The sequence below is a fragment of the Copadichromis virginalis genome, linkage group LG12, assembly GCF_057382275.1.
Source record: "Copadichromis virginalis isolate Kocher_CV1m ecotype Utaka linkage group LG12, C_Virginalis_male_GT1.1, whole genome shotgun sequence".
Lineage (NCBI taxonomy): Eukaryota > Metazoa > Chordata > Actinopteri > Cichliformes > Cichlidae > Copadichromis > Copadichromis virginalis.
Window position 1 is genome coordinate 6,734,875 of NC_140629.1, and position 16,340 is coordinate 6,751,214.

General features: G+C 42.6%; 1 protein-coding gene across 4 annotated transcripts in view; it reads left to right on the forward strand.

Annotated features, from left to right (window-relative positions):
- Positions 1–16,340, forward strand: part of tet3 (tet methylcytosine dioxygenase 3) — a 49,521-nt gene that overhangs the window by 26,087 nt on the left and 7,094 nt on the right. For all 4 annotated transcript variants that reach the window (XM_085474511.1, XM_085474510.1, XM_085474508.1 and 1 more), the window contains 8 exons: positions 3,300–6,234; positions 8,991–9,081; positions 12,328–12,421; positions 13,755–13,963; positions 14,910–15,060; positions 15,252–15,341; positions 15,585–15,722; positions 15,843–16,197. In XM_085474511.1, the coding sequence (XP_085330637.1) occupies positions 3,300–6,234; positions 8,991–9,081; positions 12,328–12,421; positions 13,755–13,963; positions 14,910–15,060; positions 15,252–15,341; positions 15,585–15,722; positions 15,843–16,197 (4,063 nt within the window). The remainder of the gene's footprint in view (positions 1–3,299; positions 6,235–8,990; positions 9,082–12,327; positions 12,422–13,754; positions 13,964–14,909; positions 15,061–15,251; positions 15,342–15,584; positions 15,723–15,842; positions 16,198–16,340) is intronic.

Sequence of the window (16,340 nt, forward strand, 5' to 3'; positions counted from 1 at the left end):
ACTGAAGCCCTTTTCTTTCTTTCTTTTCTTCTGGTGGGGATGATCTAATACTGAGTGATTCAGATCTACATACATTATATATTTAAAAGTGTATGCATAAAACAAATAACGTCTTCCTCTGCAACATGATCTTCAAGCATCTTCTAGTTTTTTGGGCTCTTTAAACTGAACACAACTGCACAAAGCATGCAGCAGGTGCGAATTGAAGCATCTCAACTATTTACTGTAATACAGCCTGCAGACTTCCCTCTGTGTTGCTAGCACATCTAATGTAGTCATATAGTGCCACTGTTTCACTCTCCTGTGAACCTCTGAGCAAGTTCAAATGCAACAACATGAACTCTGTCAATGATTTCTGAAGCTGCCCTTGGATTATCTTTGTTTGCTTTTCTTCTCTGATGGATTCATTATAATATAATCTACAAGGAACCAACCTGAAGACTGAATGGCTTGTACACTCACTGGTTTTATTTGCAAACCACATCTGGACTTAATGTATTAAGATCACTGAGATTTAGACAAATTTAACAACATAACTTTTGAAAGATCGACACCACTTTACATTTTGTTCCATTGTTCAAGCAGACTAAAATAAAAAGTTTGAAAATGTATTTCAAGATGACCAGGTTGGCATTTTGACTTGGAGGAAAAGAGATAATAGTATAGAGCTGCAATCTCCGAAAAAAGGAAGTCAAACTATGAAAAGCCTCACAGCCTACAGTCATTTTAGATATGGAGAAACCAGAAATCAGAAATGAAAACTAGTGAATCAAATTCCTGAACTGCTACACTAATGTTTGAAAAGCACATGGTTTATAGCACAAGCCACTGTCACTACATATATATACATGCTCAGTGATCACGTTTCAACAATGTGGAAACACTGAAAGCTTAAAATGAGTAATCATCACACAAAATGTCCCTAAAAATGGCTTGCTTTGACTTGAGATGGATGTCATAGTAACTAATGACGCAGAAACAATAAAGCACAGATTTAAAACTGCAGCAGTGTTTTAATTGTCCTGTATGAGTCGACCCTCTGTACTGTATCAAGCTGAGAGGGGCAGTCACTTGGGATTCTGGACAGTTTTGTGTCAGAGAAAGCAAAGACTCATGGGACTGTTAATGTTATTGAATTAAAAAAGTGCTATCATTGGTCAATTTCTGTGCAGTGTTATGTGCAATATGTGTCCATTAGTAATGCGCTTTTACTGTATAAATGATAACTTAAGCTATCCTCCTATAGCTGTGGGGTGCTTGATGCTTGGGAGTGTCTGTAAATTATTGAATTAAACTAGTGAATTTGCTTTTTCAACCACTTCTCATGCAAGCCCAGCATCAAATCAACTGTGAAACCTGACTTGGGAAGTATTGTGCCTGCTGAATCTACTGCGTGATCAAGCCAAAAGACCACATGATAACAATCTATAATCTGAATCGTAGAACTAATCAATAATCACATGATTAATGTTGCATGTGGTCACTCAGATGGAAAACCTCTTACTTTAAGTGAAGGCTTAAAGTCTGACTCACCAATGTATGAGTTGTTTTTTTGCAGCCTGTTTTCATGAGACCTCTTTGCATCACATTTAAACACAACAGGCAGACTTCACTTTTTGATGTGCAGGGTTTCTGTTGTGAAGTGTGTCTTTTAACACAAATCACATTCTTTTCCTAAATGTTAACAAGGACTTTTGTTACACTTATCCAATAAGTGGAAGCAAAGATGAAAAGAGAGCGCAACGAAACGAATTAAAGGGACAACAAAGCAGCACACAGTATGAAAGATTCAAATAAGATGCAAAACATGGTCTCCTGATATTCCTGTTCCTGTACATCTCTAGGTGTAGGACATAGGACTGCCACCAAAAGATATAACCAGCCACTGGTGTCCCACATAACAGTGTTGCTTAAATCACAAAAACAGAAAGGTTTTTGGTCTTATTTTATACTGAAAATTCTGGTTCAGAAGTGGTGACATGGAAGCAGATTGTTTTCAGTTTGCTTCTGCTTTCACTATTTGACCTTCCCCAACTTCCTAAAAATAGAATGGGTCTTTAAATAAGCATTAATCATATGATACATAATCTGCTGGGGGGTTATATCCAGTATGTATTCAAACTAAACACCAGTGCATACATACAGGGGTTAAAACCCTCTGTGTTGGTGTCATGACAAAATAACTGTATTGTTCAATCATGAGGCTGTGTTAAAATGTCCCTTCACTCTTGAACAAAGGACACCAGTATTTTGTAAATCCACACTTGGTCAGCAGTTCTCTCAGATAAATCTCATGACTGTACTTTCAACATCCATAGCAGTTTGATCTTTGCTCAGCTTGATTTATATCTACTGATGAGTAGCTGTTAGACAGGAGATTATCTTTAGATATTCAGGCCAATTTGGGTTTACCATTTAAGGTCTTGTTTCAGAGGAAATGAATTTTGGTCTTGTAAAAAATGAGTCTACAAACCCAGTAAACAGAGCTGTGCTGCTCACATCCAGACACTTAGTATATAAAAGAACTGAAGACATTTCTTGATTCTATACACTTTGGTAAAATGGCATAGGCCATAATGAATCCACTTCTTCACTATCCGATTTGATTTATTATTTTATAATTTACATTTAGAAATTATAAACATTTACACGTTCTAATCAAGTAATTGTGTTTCTGAAAAGCTACATTAAGTATTTGACTTGTTTCCCTTATTGGTTTCTTGAGATAAGAGTAAAATGCTGATAAGTCCTCAGTGTTTGTTTTTTTTTTAATATTTCCAGTAATAAATTATGAAAACAGAGTCCAAGGATGTGGATTTGTACTGCATTTTCTTTTCCCTGTGCTTCCCACATCTGGCTCACAATGTCTCCTAACACCACTGCCTGCTTTGTATAGCCCAGCGGATCTCAAGTAGAACGTCCATTTATAAACAACTGTGGAATTTTGTCACGTGACCTGTGACTTACCAGTTGTAAAATAAGCCCACTGAATATGAGAAGAGTTTACACCAGCCTTACTGGTGTGACCCGGAGAAACTTTATGCTATGCATGTGTGAGAGGTGGGTGGCAAACTCTGGATAAGAGCTGGAAAGAAGGGAATGGAGTCCTGGATTACTGGGTTGATACTCATCCAAGGAATGCTGTAATAGTAACTACTGAATGCCATGAGTACATTTAGTATAGCATAATCTAGTTTAGCACAATTACTATTTTAAAGCCATACCTAATGTGTACGATGTGCATCTGAATCCATTGTTTTTCACATCCTCATTACCTGTGCTCTGTGTTTGTCTTTTAGACTGTTCACAAAGTTACTTCAGTGGATGGCCCCAGAAGTGGAGGCCAGATGGAAATTGGGTCACATGACCGCCTCCAGGAAGGCGCGCTGAGCCTGGAACTGGCCAATGGGGTGAATCAGTACCCTAATGATGGTGAGCCATCTATAGAAACAGAGCAGCAGTGTGCAGAAAGCGTGCTGCCAAGGCAGTGCTGGGTGCCTGGACATGGCAAGGTCAGCGACACCCAACAACAGCAAACGTGTGGTGCAACCCCTGCTGAACCTGTACACCATGCAGACATGGAGGATGCTCACAATCTGGTGGCTTTTTCTGCTATTGCTGGCTCACTGCCTCATTCTTCCTCCTCTTCCTGCCACCTCTTGCAGGCTACTACAGCCTATTTGTATGAGAAGTTTACCCAGGAAACAGGCGCTGGGAAGGCTCAAGCTAGAATCTCTGCAGGGGCTCCTGAGGGTAGCTGCCCACCTTCAGAAGACCTGGAGACCTTACAGAAAGCACTGAGCCAAGCAAAACATGGACACAAGCCTCCCAATTGCGACTGTGATGGGCCTGACTGTCCAGACTACCTTGAATGGCTGGAAAAGAAGATAAAATTAGCAACCAATGAGGATCAAGGCTCCCACAAACTGGTTGATACTCCCTCACATTTACAACCTCACATAGAGCAACCCCATTTGCTGCATCACTCTCAGACCTACCAACAAGTAAATGGTGGCCACCATCTGTCTATTTCATGCTCCCAGCAGCAACAGGAAAGCCAAGGCACTCACCCAGATCAAGTGCCCTGCTCCAAACCACCGATTCCTTGCTCGCCACAGGTGCTCTCCATAGCCAAGGAGAAGAACATCAGTCTTCAGACAGCCATCGCCATAGATGCTCTGACACAGTTATCTGGTACTAGCCCACAAACTGCCTCTTCCCCAGGTCAAACCCCCTACACAAATAACCTCCATCACCATCAACACAACCAAAACACCGCATCTCAGCCTCTTAATGGCATTGGCATGATCCCATCCTCTTCTGGCACCTACTCATCTTCTTCACGCTCTCAGTCTGTCCCTCCAGGACTACAAACTAGCCAGCAGGCCCTAGAGTCATGTGAGCACCACAGACCCCAATCCCAGGGCCATCCGCCCCATGTTACCCCTGTCCAGTCCTCTACCTCTCCCTTCCCGTGTCAGGGAAAACCACCAGGCTTCAACCCGAATCCCCTGCAGTGGCAGCAAGCCTCAGGCACAGGATCTGAACACAGAAATCCATGGATGTGTGTGAAGTCTGAGCCTCAGTCTCACCTTGCCACTGCACCTCATAGTAGCTCAGACCCCATGTCAGAGCTCAAACAGCTGCTTGGTGACACCAGTAGCAAGTTTAGCAAAATTCCTTTTAAGCTTCCAGCTTCGCAACAACTTAGCTTGAACCAGAATGGGACTGTCCAGGCCCAGGATAACCCGGCATTGGTCAGGATAAAACAAGAGTCAGACTCTGCTGACCACTATCATCACCCTGCCTCCATGGGACATTATGGTATGGCTAATGGTCAGCACCAGGGTCAGCACTACCCTGGCACTCCCCTCTCTCCTGGCCAAGCAGCCATTAGCCACTCCACTCAGGCAGCTCTACAACAGCACCTTCACTACAAGAGGAATCTTTTCTCAAACCACCCCTCTGGCTTTGGAGGCGTTGGCCCACGTGGGCCTCTGGCTTGCCAAAATTTGAAAAAATGGTGGCCACAGATGGATGCAGAGGCCCTGTCACATCTGGCCATCAAACAGGAACCCAAGAGGAAAAAAATCAGCCAAGGATCTCCTGGTCTTAAAGCTATGACTGAGACGTTTTTGGGTCCTCCCCTTCCCAAACCCAAACAGATAATCATCAAGAAGCCCAAACAGAAAGCCTCCATGCCAACCTTTCTGCCTCAGACTCAGATCACCACACAGAAACCACCAGTCCACATGATGGACAGATCCGCACCCCTGGCCAAACTGCAACTAGGTCCACTCGACCAACTGCCCCTCCACAGTAACTTCACTCAGGCTGCTGCTGCTGCAGGCCTCCCTGCCCCAGCCCAATCTCAGGTATCCATTTTCAATTCCTCAATGACACCCACTTCCACTGTTTCTGTTCCATCAGAAAACACTCCAGCCCAGCTGGGCCCTCTACTCCCACCTGTGGGCCTTGCAGCTCACAATAAGTCAGAAGAGATGGGCAGCCTGGCCTCCAGTAATACCAGCACCATGACACCTATGACCTCCACATCCTCACCCAGCACCTCAAATGTACCAAGCGTCTTTAACTTGGACCCGAAGTACGAAGAGTTGATCCGCCAGTTTGAGGCTGAATTTGGGGACTCAGTTCCAGACGTATCTGCCAGTCAGCCCGTGGAGGAGACTGCTACAGCCCCAAAGTCAGGGAATGAATCCCTGAGTAGTCCTCAGGACCTCAGTCCTGCATCATCATCCACCTCCCAGCCACTTCCCTTAATTTCCACAAGTCAACCCACCCCCACACCTCATCGAGATCATCAGATGGGAATGAGCAAAGATGAGTCCAGGACCCAAAGTGAGGCATCCTTGAGCCAGGCATCTACAGAACGGCCTATGGAGATGCAGCACAGGGAGTCTGTTCAAGTTCCTCTGAAACAGGAAGATATAGTGGAGAGGCAGCAGCAGTCCAGAGTGGTGCAGGATACTTTTAGCATGCCAGCTTCTCCGCTGTCAAAACGAATGAAAATTGAATCCTCGGGTGATATAACAGTATTGTCCACCACCTGCTTTTCTGAGGAGGACACACCAACTAAGGAAGGTGTGCCCTCTTCACCATCTCTCAAAGGCTTCTTGGACTCTCCTTTACGCTATCTTGACACACCCACTAAGAGCTTGCTAAGTACTCCTTCCAAGGATCTTCAGGCAGAGTTTCCCACCTGCACCTGCGTGGGTAAGTTTTTGCATCTCAGCCTCTGCTTATGGTCACACAGCTTACTTTCCATCCACAAAGTGCATTTCAGACACAAATTAGAAATAGTCTAACAATAATCAGTCTTCTGAAAACATTACTTATTAATCTCTGACTAGAGATCAATTTGAGTCTTTGTCAATTTGAGCACATTTCGTTATCTTTGGAAATGTTTTATTCCTCCACTAAAATAATCAGCCTATTATGTGGCCATTGTAAGCATTTCACTTTGCTTATTGATGTAAACAGATTGACTTTTAGATTTTTTCACCCCATTCCCACCCCAGTTCTTTCTGGTTTTCTGGTTGGTTGCAGCTAAGAAAGAATGTGCAAGTTGCCAGGGTGCGTGGTAGTGACCATCTAGACTGTGACAGTGAGGGCCAATAAAGGCAACATGCAGGAACAATAGCAGTGGTGGCAGAAGGACTCTTTTGTGTGGGTTTGGGTCTTGCAAGCAAGCAGAACAGAGCCTTTGTTAGACAGAATGGAGTTCAGTCCCATAGTTTGGGTAGCACCCTGTTTAGGGAAGCCTATTTATTTACAACCAAGTAGGTGGTCCTACAGTTGAAATGTTTCATTTAAAGACATTATATGCTGGAGATTTAATTTGTTAGACTACACTCACGTTATTCTAATGCATAGTGTCTCAGTAAGTCATTAATTAATAACTCAGTAAATCTGAATATTGCTGCGTTAGCTAATGTGGATAATAGTTTATTAACTCGACACACAAACCAAATAACGAGAGACTGTGTTCTCAGGCAGGCTACTAAGAAATGACAACCTGTTTCTTGGAGTTACTGTGTACCAGTTGCCCACATTGATTTTATCTCCCAGTCAACACTTGTCACTGTATGATGACAAAACTATACCATAAACAGATAGATGTTGTCACTGTGTCCACCTACAACAGCATTTCCAGTCAGTCTCTCTGACAAGGCAAAAAATCCTTTTTGTGATATAAGTATAATACAGAAAGCTTTTTTTACTGCAACATTTGATTGACAACTTTGATTAAAAATCGATTGTGATCTAACAGCCACACAACAGCCACTCGATGTACACGGACTAGTTTTAGGACTCCCATTTTTCAAACAAATATAAATATGTTTATGTTATTTACGCATATGCATGTGTAATTTATGGAATCTTTTGTATTGCATGTACATTGTATTCCATGCATTGCACAGCCTTTTAAGCCTGTTGTGTGACTGACTCAGAAAGCCCAAGAAGTGTATCCAGGGGTTAGGTTGGCTGGTCGGACGAGTTGTTTTACAACCAAGACTAGACGTGGAGAAAACGGGTAAACTGACAGTTTGCTGGGTGTGGATTTGGGATGGATTAAGGCCTGGTCCATAAAATTGTGTTGCATCTGAGCACTAAAAGGAGTGCACAGCAGTGGGAAGAGCAGTGTCAATGACACACACTTGCTAACCATGTGGTGTTACTAGGGGTAAAGACCAACAAACAACAAGCCTTCATAATTATGTTACACATTTCCTTTTCTAAGCAGTATAGCATAACACTGCATAGGAATTTGTTGTTTTTAACACAGACAGGATACAGTATATACATATACACACATATTTTTTTTCTTTGCACATAAATGGACTATGACTACTCCATTTCCTGCCATGAACCACGCCCTGGAGCCTCCTTTCACCAGCAGCAGAATGTGACCTCATGTTGCCTCTGGACACAACCACACACACATACAAACACAACACACACACAGAGTGGAAGACCGCATTTTAATCATCTGATAGTGTGGAGCGCATTAAGGGCATTTTTGGTAATGTTGGCATCCACAGTTGTACTTTAGAAATGATACAAGAGCAAGAACAACACAATGTTAGTTTAACAACACACAGTTAGCTGATACAGCTGGGCAATGCGAAATTCCTCGAGGCCATCATACCATTAATCTGCACAGTATCTCATAGAAAATGTAACACTGAAGTCATAGGGTGTGGTTTAAAACCATAGGTTTTGTGCAGGGGAATGGTCAAATGCTCACACATACTCATGCACAACATCACCTCAGATGTACACAAAACACACACACTAACACTCCCTCTAAACATCCCTACATACTGAGTCACACACTACCTCAAAAAGCTTCTGCTTCACCATGTTTTGCTCCCCACACCACTCCCTGTGTGTGTGCGTTCATGTGTGTGAACGTGTGTTTGAACTGGATGTCGCAATGAGCTCTACTTTCACATGCTTCTCATAGAAGATCTGGCTTTACCTACAAAGAAAATATCTTTGAGTTTGGCCAGAAATACATCAAAGCACATCCGCTGTACCTTTGTCCTTTTACAAAACACTACAACATGTGAGAACATGCAAAGCCAAGCTGTACTTTTCAAGTCTTCTTTGTGTGCAATTTAAGTGACACTCAGATCCAAGAGTTGGTTTGTTAGGAATTGGGGCTTAGATGTAAAATTTTTGGTCAATGTGAAAGGCAAAAATGTTTTTAAAACCAAAGATTCAAATTCAAAAGAGAAACTGTTTTAAATAGGCTGGTGTTAGGGGACATTACCACCAAAGCTATAGATTTGAACAGCAGTGACTATATTACCCAATCTTGTTCTGATTCTGTGTTGAATTCATGCTGTAGTGGAATCACTGATACACTGTAAAAATCCAGTGTTTATTGTCAATTGCTGCTACAGTTTGTATTCGTTTTTCAGATAAAATGTTGTGTTCTTACTCTGTACTGTCCCCCCCCTCAGAGCACATAATTGAAAAAGATGAAGGGCCCTACTACAATCACTTGGGATCTGGACCTACTGTGGCCTCCATACGAACCCTGATGGAGACAAGGTATATTCTCTTCTCTTCTCTTCTCTTCTCTTCTCTTCTCTTCTCTTCTCTTCTCTTCTCTTCTCTTCTCTTCTCTTCTCTTCTCTTCTCTTCTCTTCTCTTCTCTTCTCTTCTCTTCTCTTCTCTTCTCTTCTCTTCTCTTCTCTTCTCATGAGTCCTCCTCCTCACATTTTGTCCTTAGGGAATCTGTGACCTAGAATCTAGTAGGAGGAACAGGAAATATCAGCATCATCAGCATATCACAGGCAGAGCAAAAAGCACAGGATTAGCAGCAGATGACAGCTGATAATGGGAAGAACACAGAAGGAAGAACAACTGATGACAAAATACAATAAAATATGGAGGAAAAAATGAACATTGAAGCAGTGAGGGGAGACAGAGAGATGGGTAACCTTATTTATGAATAATGTAGATGTAAAAATGAGTTTGGTTTGTGTGAAACTTAAAATTTCACAAGAAATGTCACAAATTAAAGATAAAAAAATGTGTTGTCACATGTGCATCTATATAAATAGATTGTATATGTGTAGATGTGCATATAAATTAGGTAAATAACATTATTAAAGATCTTTTTTTCTAAATGCTTTTATTTTTAAAGGGCATTTTAGAGAGCAAAGTAACGTAATTTTAAATACTCTTATTCCCTTTATAAATGCAGGGAGGATGGGAAGGTAGAACACCTTTATGGGCCCATTATGCTCCACGTATTGGCAGTATTGCACACAAACAGCAAAGTATCCAGACATACCATTTGTACCAGTACTGAGGGTGCGAGTACTCGCTACAGTGTTCTCCTGAGCGATAGCGACACCCATACTAAACCTCTACGTCAGGTGTATGGGTAGAAGAAGTGAAAACTGGAAGCAAATGTAAAGTTTTTCCAGAAAGCGTCAGACTGTATAATCTCTGTAACTCTCCTGTACTGATAGATCAGTGAATTGGAGGTCAAAACGAACATGATCGTGCACTCGTGTCTTCAACTTGGGGAATATTGCAAAAGCTGACGAGTGCTTGACCAGCTGAAACCAAAATGACACTAAAGTGCAGCTTGTGCCAGAGGACTTGATGGCACTTTTTCTCTTTGGTACCATTCGCAAGAGGCTGGGTGGACGCGCATAATGAGCCCATTAGAGGGAGGGGGAATCATGTGCAGCCAGACCGGCTACCTAACCACTGAAAAGAGAAGCTCAAATTGCAACACACGGAGGAAGTGTGACTTCCTTTTCTGATAGAAACACCATAACTCCACTTGATCTTTACACCACAAATAATTGCTTGCTCCTGTAATCTCATGTATAGAACCCTTAATAAACAAACTGCAGCTGCAGCCTCAGTAATGAAATTGCTGTTGGGTTATCTTGCAGAAGCATGCCACGAAACAACTCTTTTCAAGGTTGAATTAATGAATATCTTTCTCTGCAGAATGTAAACACACTTTAACCTTTTTTTTTTACCACATCTTTCACTTGTGTTAAGCTTCATTTTCACAATGCTGAATGCTGTAGTAGTTGCTATTCATTGAGAGGCTGGATTTCTGTAGGGCCAATGAGTCATTAGCTCCCAGAGAGCGCAGCTTGAGTAAGTGAGGGGAGGGAGTGTTCAACCAGAGTCCACTTTTTGCTATTTGAGAGATGACGCAAGATGTTAAGCCCCTATAGTCCCTGGCTGACCTTTGACCTACCCCTCACCCTAGCCAGCCACCCCTGTGGTGACAGAGTCTAATCCCCTCCCACTTTCTCAGCCACCTCAGGGTGATTCCTATTCAGGAGGTGCACGGCGTATTCACTGCCATGCCAAATCTGCTCAAGGCTGAGGTTTTCACAATGGCAGGTATCTGGCTGACAGGAGACCTGATATGATCTGTGAACAAACATCTGACAAGGCCCAGTGACATACCCGCGCCCCGGTGCAACCTCTGACCCCCCTCTCCTCCTGTGCAACTACAAACAGACCTGCAGAAATACACACCACGCACCATTAGGACACAAAAACAAACAGAAATGTTTGTGTACAATTGCTAATGCATTCAAGCTACTATCAGCACAGAAATATGTCCAAGAGAAGTCCTTTTGGCCCGAGTTGTTTTGGAAGCTAAGGGATCAGATTTACTCTGCCATGCTTGTGTGAATCTCAGCAGAGGACTGTGAACATGCACTCCTAATCAAGTTGACTTGTTTTTGTCAGGATTGACATATAATGCTACTCCCTCAGACTACTTAGAGGTGGAGAAAAATGAGAAAGGCAAAACGAACATTTGGAATAAAGACTAAGAACCACTGCTGATGAGGTCACTTGTGGCAATAAGAAAACTTTGATTAATATCCCTCAGTGGAAATCTGAAATCTCCTGTTACTGATCAGGTGCTGCTGGAACTGCTACTGAGTAGCCGTTCATTGTCCATAGTTATTGTGTTTTGGTACCAATAGCATTTGGCCAGCATATTTTTCTGCTCTCTTAATCAGTAATGTCACACTTTTCCATGGTTTTTGAACACATGGACAAACTAGAAAGTTTTCCCAGTTTTACAACATTTTTTGAAACACAGTACCTTTAGAAACTGTACCTGCACCTAACTACATGTGTGTAGTCTTTTGGAGGGTTTGAGTATAGCTCTTAAAGGTGACCTTCCTTGGTTGCTGTTACAGTCAGTTCTGTAAAATTCAAAGAATAAGGTCAGAATATGCAGTTTCTTTTTGAAGGTTCAGGCTTTCACGCTTCTGTGAATGCTCCTTTTCACACCATTTTTCTACTTTTGGATCTGTGTGATGTCAGTGAGAGTGGATATCCTGAATATGACCATCTCACAGGTACAGAGAACTGGCTGCATGAACGCCACACCTACCTGAGATTTAGGCCTTCTGTTTGTGAGACGGTAGCTATTCAGAATAAAGCTGGCTTAAAGGAAGCTGAACACTTTGTTCTACACAGTGAATGAATTTAGGGGTCTTCATCAAGTCTGACTTGAGATAAACAAGGAATATTTTGAAATGTGCAAAACTTCATGTAACTTTTCTAGTTACATGGAGCTGGAAATGAGCATAACAAGTCCCCTGCAGCAAAACATGAAGGTTCAGTATTTAAATGCCCCAGTTCCTTGTGGTTGGTTTGGTTTCTCTACGGAGACAAAACATAGAAATGACTGCAATGTGTTTTTATATGTAGGACATTGAGAGTGTCAGGTTTTTGTGTCACAACACTAAAGTCAGACATGCAGTAAAACAGTGAATTGCGTCTCTCTGTATGCAGGTTTGGAGAGAAGGGGGAAGCCATCCGGATTGAGAAGGTGGTTTACACAGGCAAAGAGGGAAAGAGTTCCCACGGATGTCCTATTGCTAAGTGGGTAAGTAGCATCACAGCACATCCAAAATGCGGTTTTGAAAGATGCTGGATAACTTCCAACACACATGCCTACAACAGACAGTGAGCAATAGTGTTGAGAAACATGTCCCTACACTGTATATAAAGGAGGGGCATGTCATAGCTTTTGGGTCTGAAAAGTGAAACCAGTGCTAAGTGCCTTTCTAACAGCCAGGGGAGTAATATCTTGAGCTGAAGTCTATAAGAAGTTTACTGCTCGTTTGATTCATGCATCAGTAAAAATTATGTTCATTTTATAAATGAATGTTCCACTAAAGAGCCTGTTATACCCTCCGACTGGTATGTGGTGAACAGCACCGGTCAAAAAGGGTTGACGCCCTAGCTGCTGTTGTGCACCTCTTGTTACATGGTGCTACAGCTGCAATCAGGTTGAAGACACGCATGTACAATCGTGTCATTTTTACCTTGGTTTTAATGATGAATACAGAAGCTCAGCGGTACATAGATTATACCGTGGGATATGCTGCAGCAGTTTGAAAAGATGAGGCTTTGCTTCCAGTTTTGCCTTCGTCTTCTCCTGTATCAGCGCTGATGTGGAGCGACGCCTATTGTTCAGGAGAATACTGCAGCAGGTACCTGTGACGCTTTCCGATGGTATCTCCAGGAGTGCACAAAGCGACCAATGGGCTTTGACCAACCAAGGCCCTAAGAGTAAAGAGAGGCTGACCGGGTGCTAACATTTGTGTCAGTTCAAGTGAAAGATAAAAAAGTGAGAGTGAGAGTTTTTTTCAGTGTTTATCCCACCTGCCAACACTGACAGCCTGTCAACAAGCAATTTATGTGACATGTGAGTGTGTGTGCATGTTTGTATAGTGAGGGGTCCTGGGGAGACACACAGGCGAGTTGCCATCCACAGTGAGCAAATCAGTAGGAGGTCTCACTCTGTGACAACTGCCTGGCCTCCTCTCCTGTGTCACCCCTGACACATCCTGCTAATGACTTTATGGATTCAAAACAACCACCCTGCTGAGGGAGGGTGACTGTTTGGGTGTGTTTTAAGACAGAAAGATTAGGAAGCTAGGGGAACTGACTTAAAGAAGTGGTATTCAGTCACAGAAGTGGGTCAGACTTTAGTTCAAGGAGTAAATATCCTTCTTAAATAAAATGTAACCCTCAACTATGTCTGGTTTGTCACTATATCAAAATGTATGGGTGTGCTGGACATCTGCTGGCCAAATGCAGGAACTACAAGGAGCTCTTGGAACATCCTATCAACTGACTGAAATTGTATTTGGCTTTATTAGCATTGGATTTTTGTGTGCGAGTAAAAGCTCACAAGCTTTGTTTCCTGTCAGGTGATCCGTAGAGGCAACGAGAAAGAGAAGCTGCTGTGTATGGTGAGGCAACGTGCAGGCCATCGCTGTGACAATGCTGTCATCATCGTCGTCATTATAGCCTGGGAAGGTGTACCGAGGGCCCTGGCTGACCAACTGTACAGAGAGGTCACAGACACGCTCACCAAACATGGCAACCCCACCAGCCGACGCTGTGGCCTCAATGAGGAGTGAGTAGGGGATGGCTAGTTTTTCATTCTGGATGTCTGTCAGGAAATGGATGGACTTTTGAATATATTGATTTTTGAAGCAGATGGTGTTTAAACTCTGGGTATCTTTTTCACACATGCCACACATGGTTGTCCTGAACATTTATAAACATCCTTAGACAGAAGTGCGTGTGACAACAGTAATGTCTGACTCAGTCCGGTTAGACATTAGCCTGTCTTAAACCTGCCGACTCTCTAGTACAAAGGCAGAGTGGTGTTTCACCCATGTGTGAAAGCACAGGTTATTGTTCATCACATTCACTGCTAGTCAGTCATGTGTCCAGCCTCTTTGCATGTTCACAATGCTTCCTCACTTTAACAACACTATTGTTGTATTTATATTTCCAGTAGTGGGAATAAGTCAGAAGCAGTGGAGAAGTGTGGAAAATATCCTGACCGGATCAAATTTGTCCAAAGTTCATATTCATGACATAAAAGTGAATTTTAAGACAAGAATTACGACAAAAATGAAATGTGTACATTTTGTTCTCTGTTACACTGTTCACCTAGTACCCAGCCCTTCAGCTAACCATGAGTAAATGTTAACACACCCCCGTGTCTGGTGGCTTAGATATGTGAACCACTCACCATCTGGGATGGAGAAATAAGTCTTGCTTCTATCTTCTGTGTAGGCACTGAAGCTGCCTTTGTGTTTCCCTCCAATATGTGTGTAACATATAGTAACTTTGACATATAAAGCAATTTTAATAAAACCGGACATTATTAAAATGTGTGGCTTAAGTCTAAGATGATCTGCTGTAACACCATTCAACATTGATTGCTTCAAATGAAACCAACTGTCTCGCTAACACTCTCAATTACAGTGGTGCACACGAGGTAGTAAAACATGCCAGACTGCACGTCTTCTATGAATGAAGCTCAGTGTGCTCTCTGTCTCCCCCTACAGCCGTACTTGTGCCTGTCAAGGCAAGGATCCTGAAACTTGTGGTGCTTCCTTCTCTTTTGGTTGCTCATGGAGTATGTACTTTAACGGCTGCAAGTACGCACGAAGCAAAATGCCGCGAAAGTTCAGGTTACAGGGAGAACACCCTGAAGAGGTACTCATCACGCGAAAGCTGCCTTTTTACAAGCATTGTATGAGTACATATGTATGCAAATGAGAAGATTAATATTATTTTTTTATTTTAAAATTCTTTTCTCTTCTTGTTCTTTTCAGAATAGCATCTGTAAATTTTAAGATACCACTTTATAGTTTTGTCTGACCTGTGATTCATGTTTTCATCATCAGGAGGAAAAACTCAGGGATAACTTCCAGCTTCTGGCAACTGAGGTGGCTCCTGTGTACAAGCAACTAGCACCACAAGCCTACAGTAACCAGGTGTGTTGTACAGGCACATGTCTATTAGCAAACCAACATAGGAAAGAAGATCTCAGCAGGAGATGTTTCTAAAGACGCAAAACCAACTCGCACGCATTATTACCTTATGATTTAGTACACCTGTGAGGACTTGGCTTTGAGAAAGGAAGCAATCTTAAGTGTTGTGTTTCTGTGTATTTTAAGAATGCAGAAATGAGTCCCTTCCTATAGCTGGTTTAATGCTATCTCTGTCCTTTACTTCAGTGCCAGACAGAGTCCAAAGCTCCTGAATGCAGGCTGGGCTTGAAGGAAGGCCGTCCATTCTCTGGAATCACTGCTTGCATGGACTTTTGTGCTCACGCTCATAAGGACCAGCACAACCTGTACAATGGATGCACAGTGGTAAGATCATTAAACCTTTCTCTTTTTTGCACTGAATAATGGCTACATTGTTAATGAGCTGAAAATGCTACATAAAAAGTGCGGCTGTTTTATCACACACTCTGTGCCACGCTCTACCAGGTGTGTACTTTGACAAAGGAGGACAACCGAACAGTGGGAGAAGTCCCAGAGGACGAGCAGCTCCACGTGTTGCCTCTTTACACGTTATCCCCGACAGATGAGTTTGGCAGCGAGGAGGCCCAGAACCGCAAGATGGAGACAGGAGCTATCCAGGTGCTTAACGCTTTCCGCCGTGAGGTGCGCAAGTTGCCCGAACCTGCCAAGTCATGCCGACAGCGCCGACTAGAGGCAAAGAAGGCTGCCTCAGAGAAGAAGAAAAATAAACTCATCCAGCAAGCAGGAGAGACGCCGGAGAAGACGGGGATCAAAGCCGAGGTCTGCATTAGCAGTTTCCCTCAACCCCAAGGCAATAAAGGTTAGTTTCTGTTTTAGATCTAAGTAACTTAAAATGTCCTTTGTGTTTACCTGTTATCACCGGATTGTAAAAGCTGAAATACTTTAAGATTTTGACTTGTTTGTAACCCATTTTCCTTACTTTTCTTTTGTGTCAAACAAACA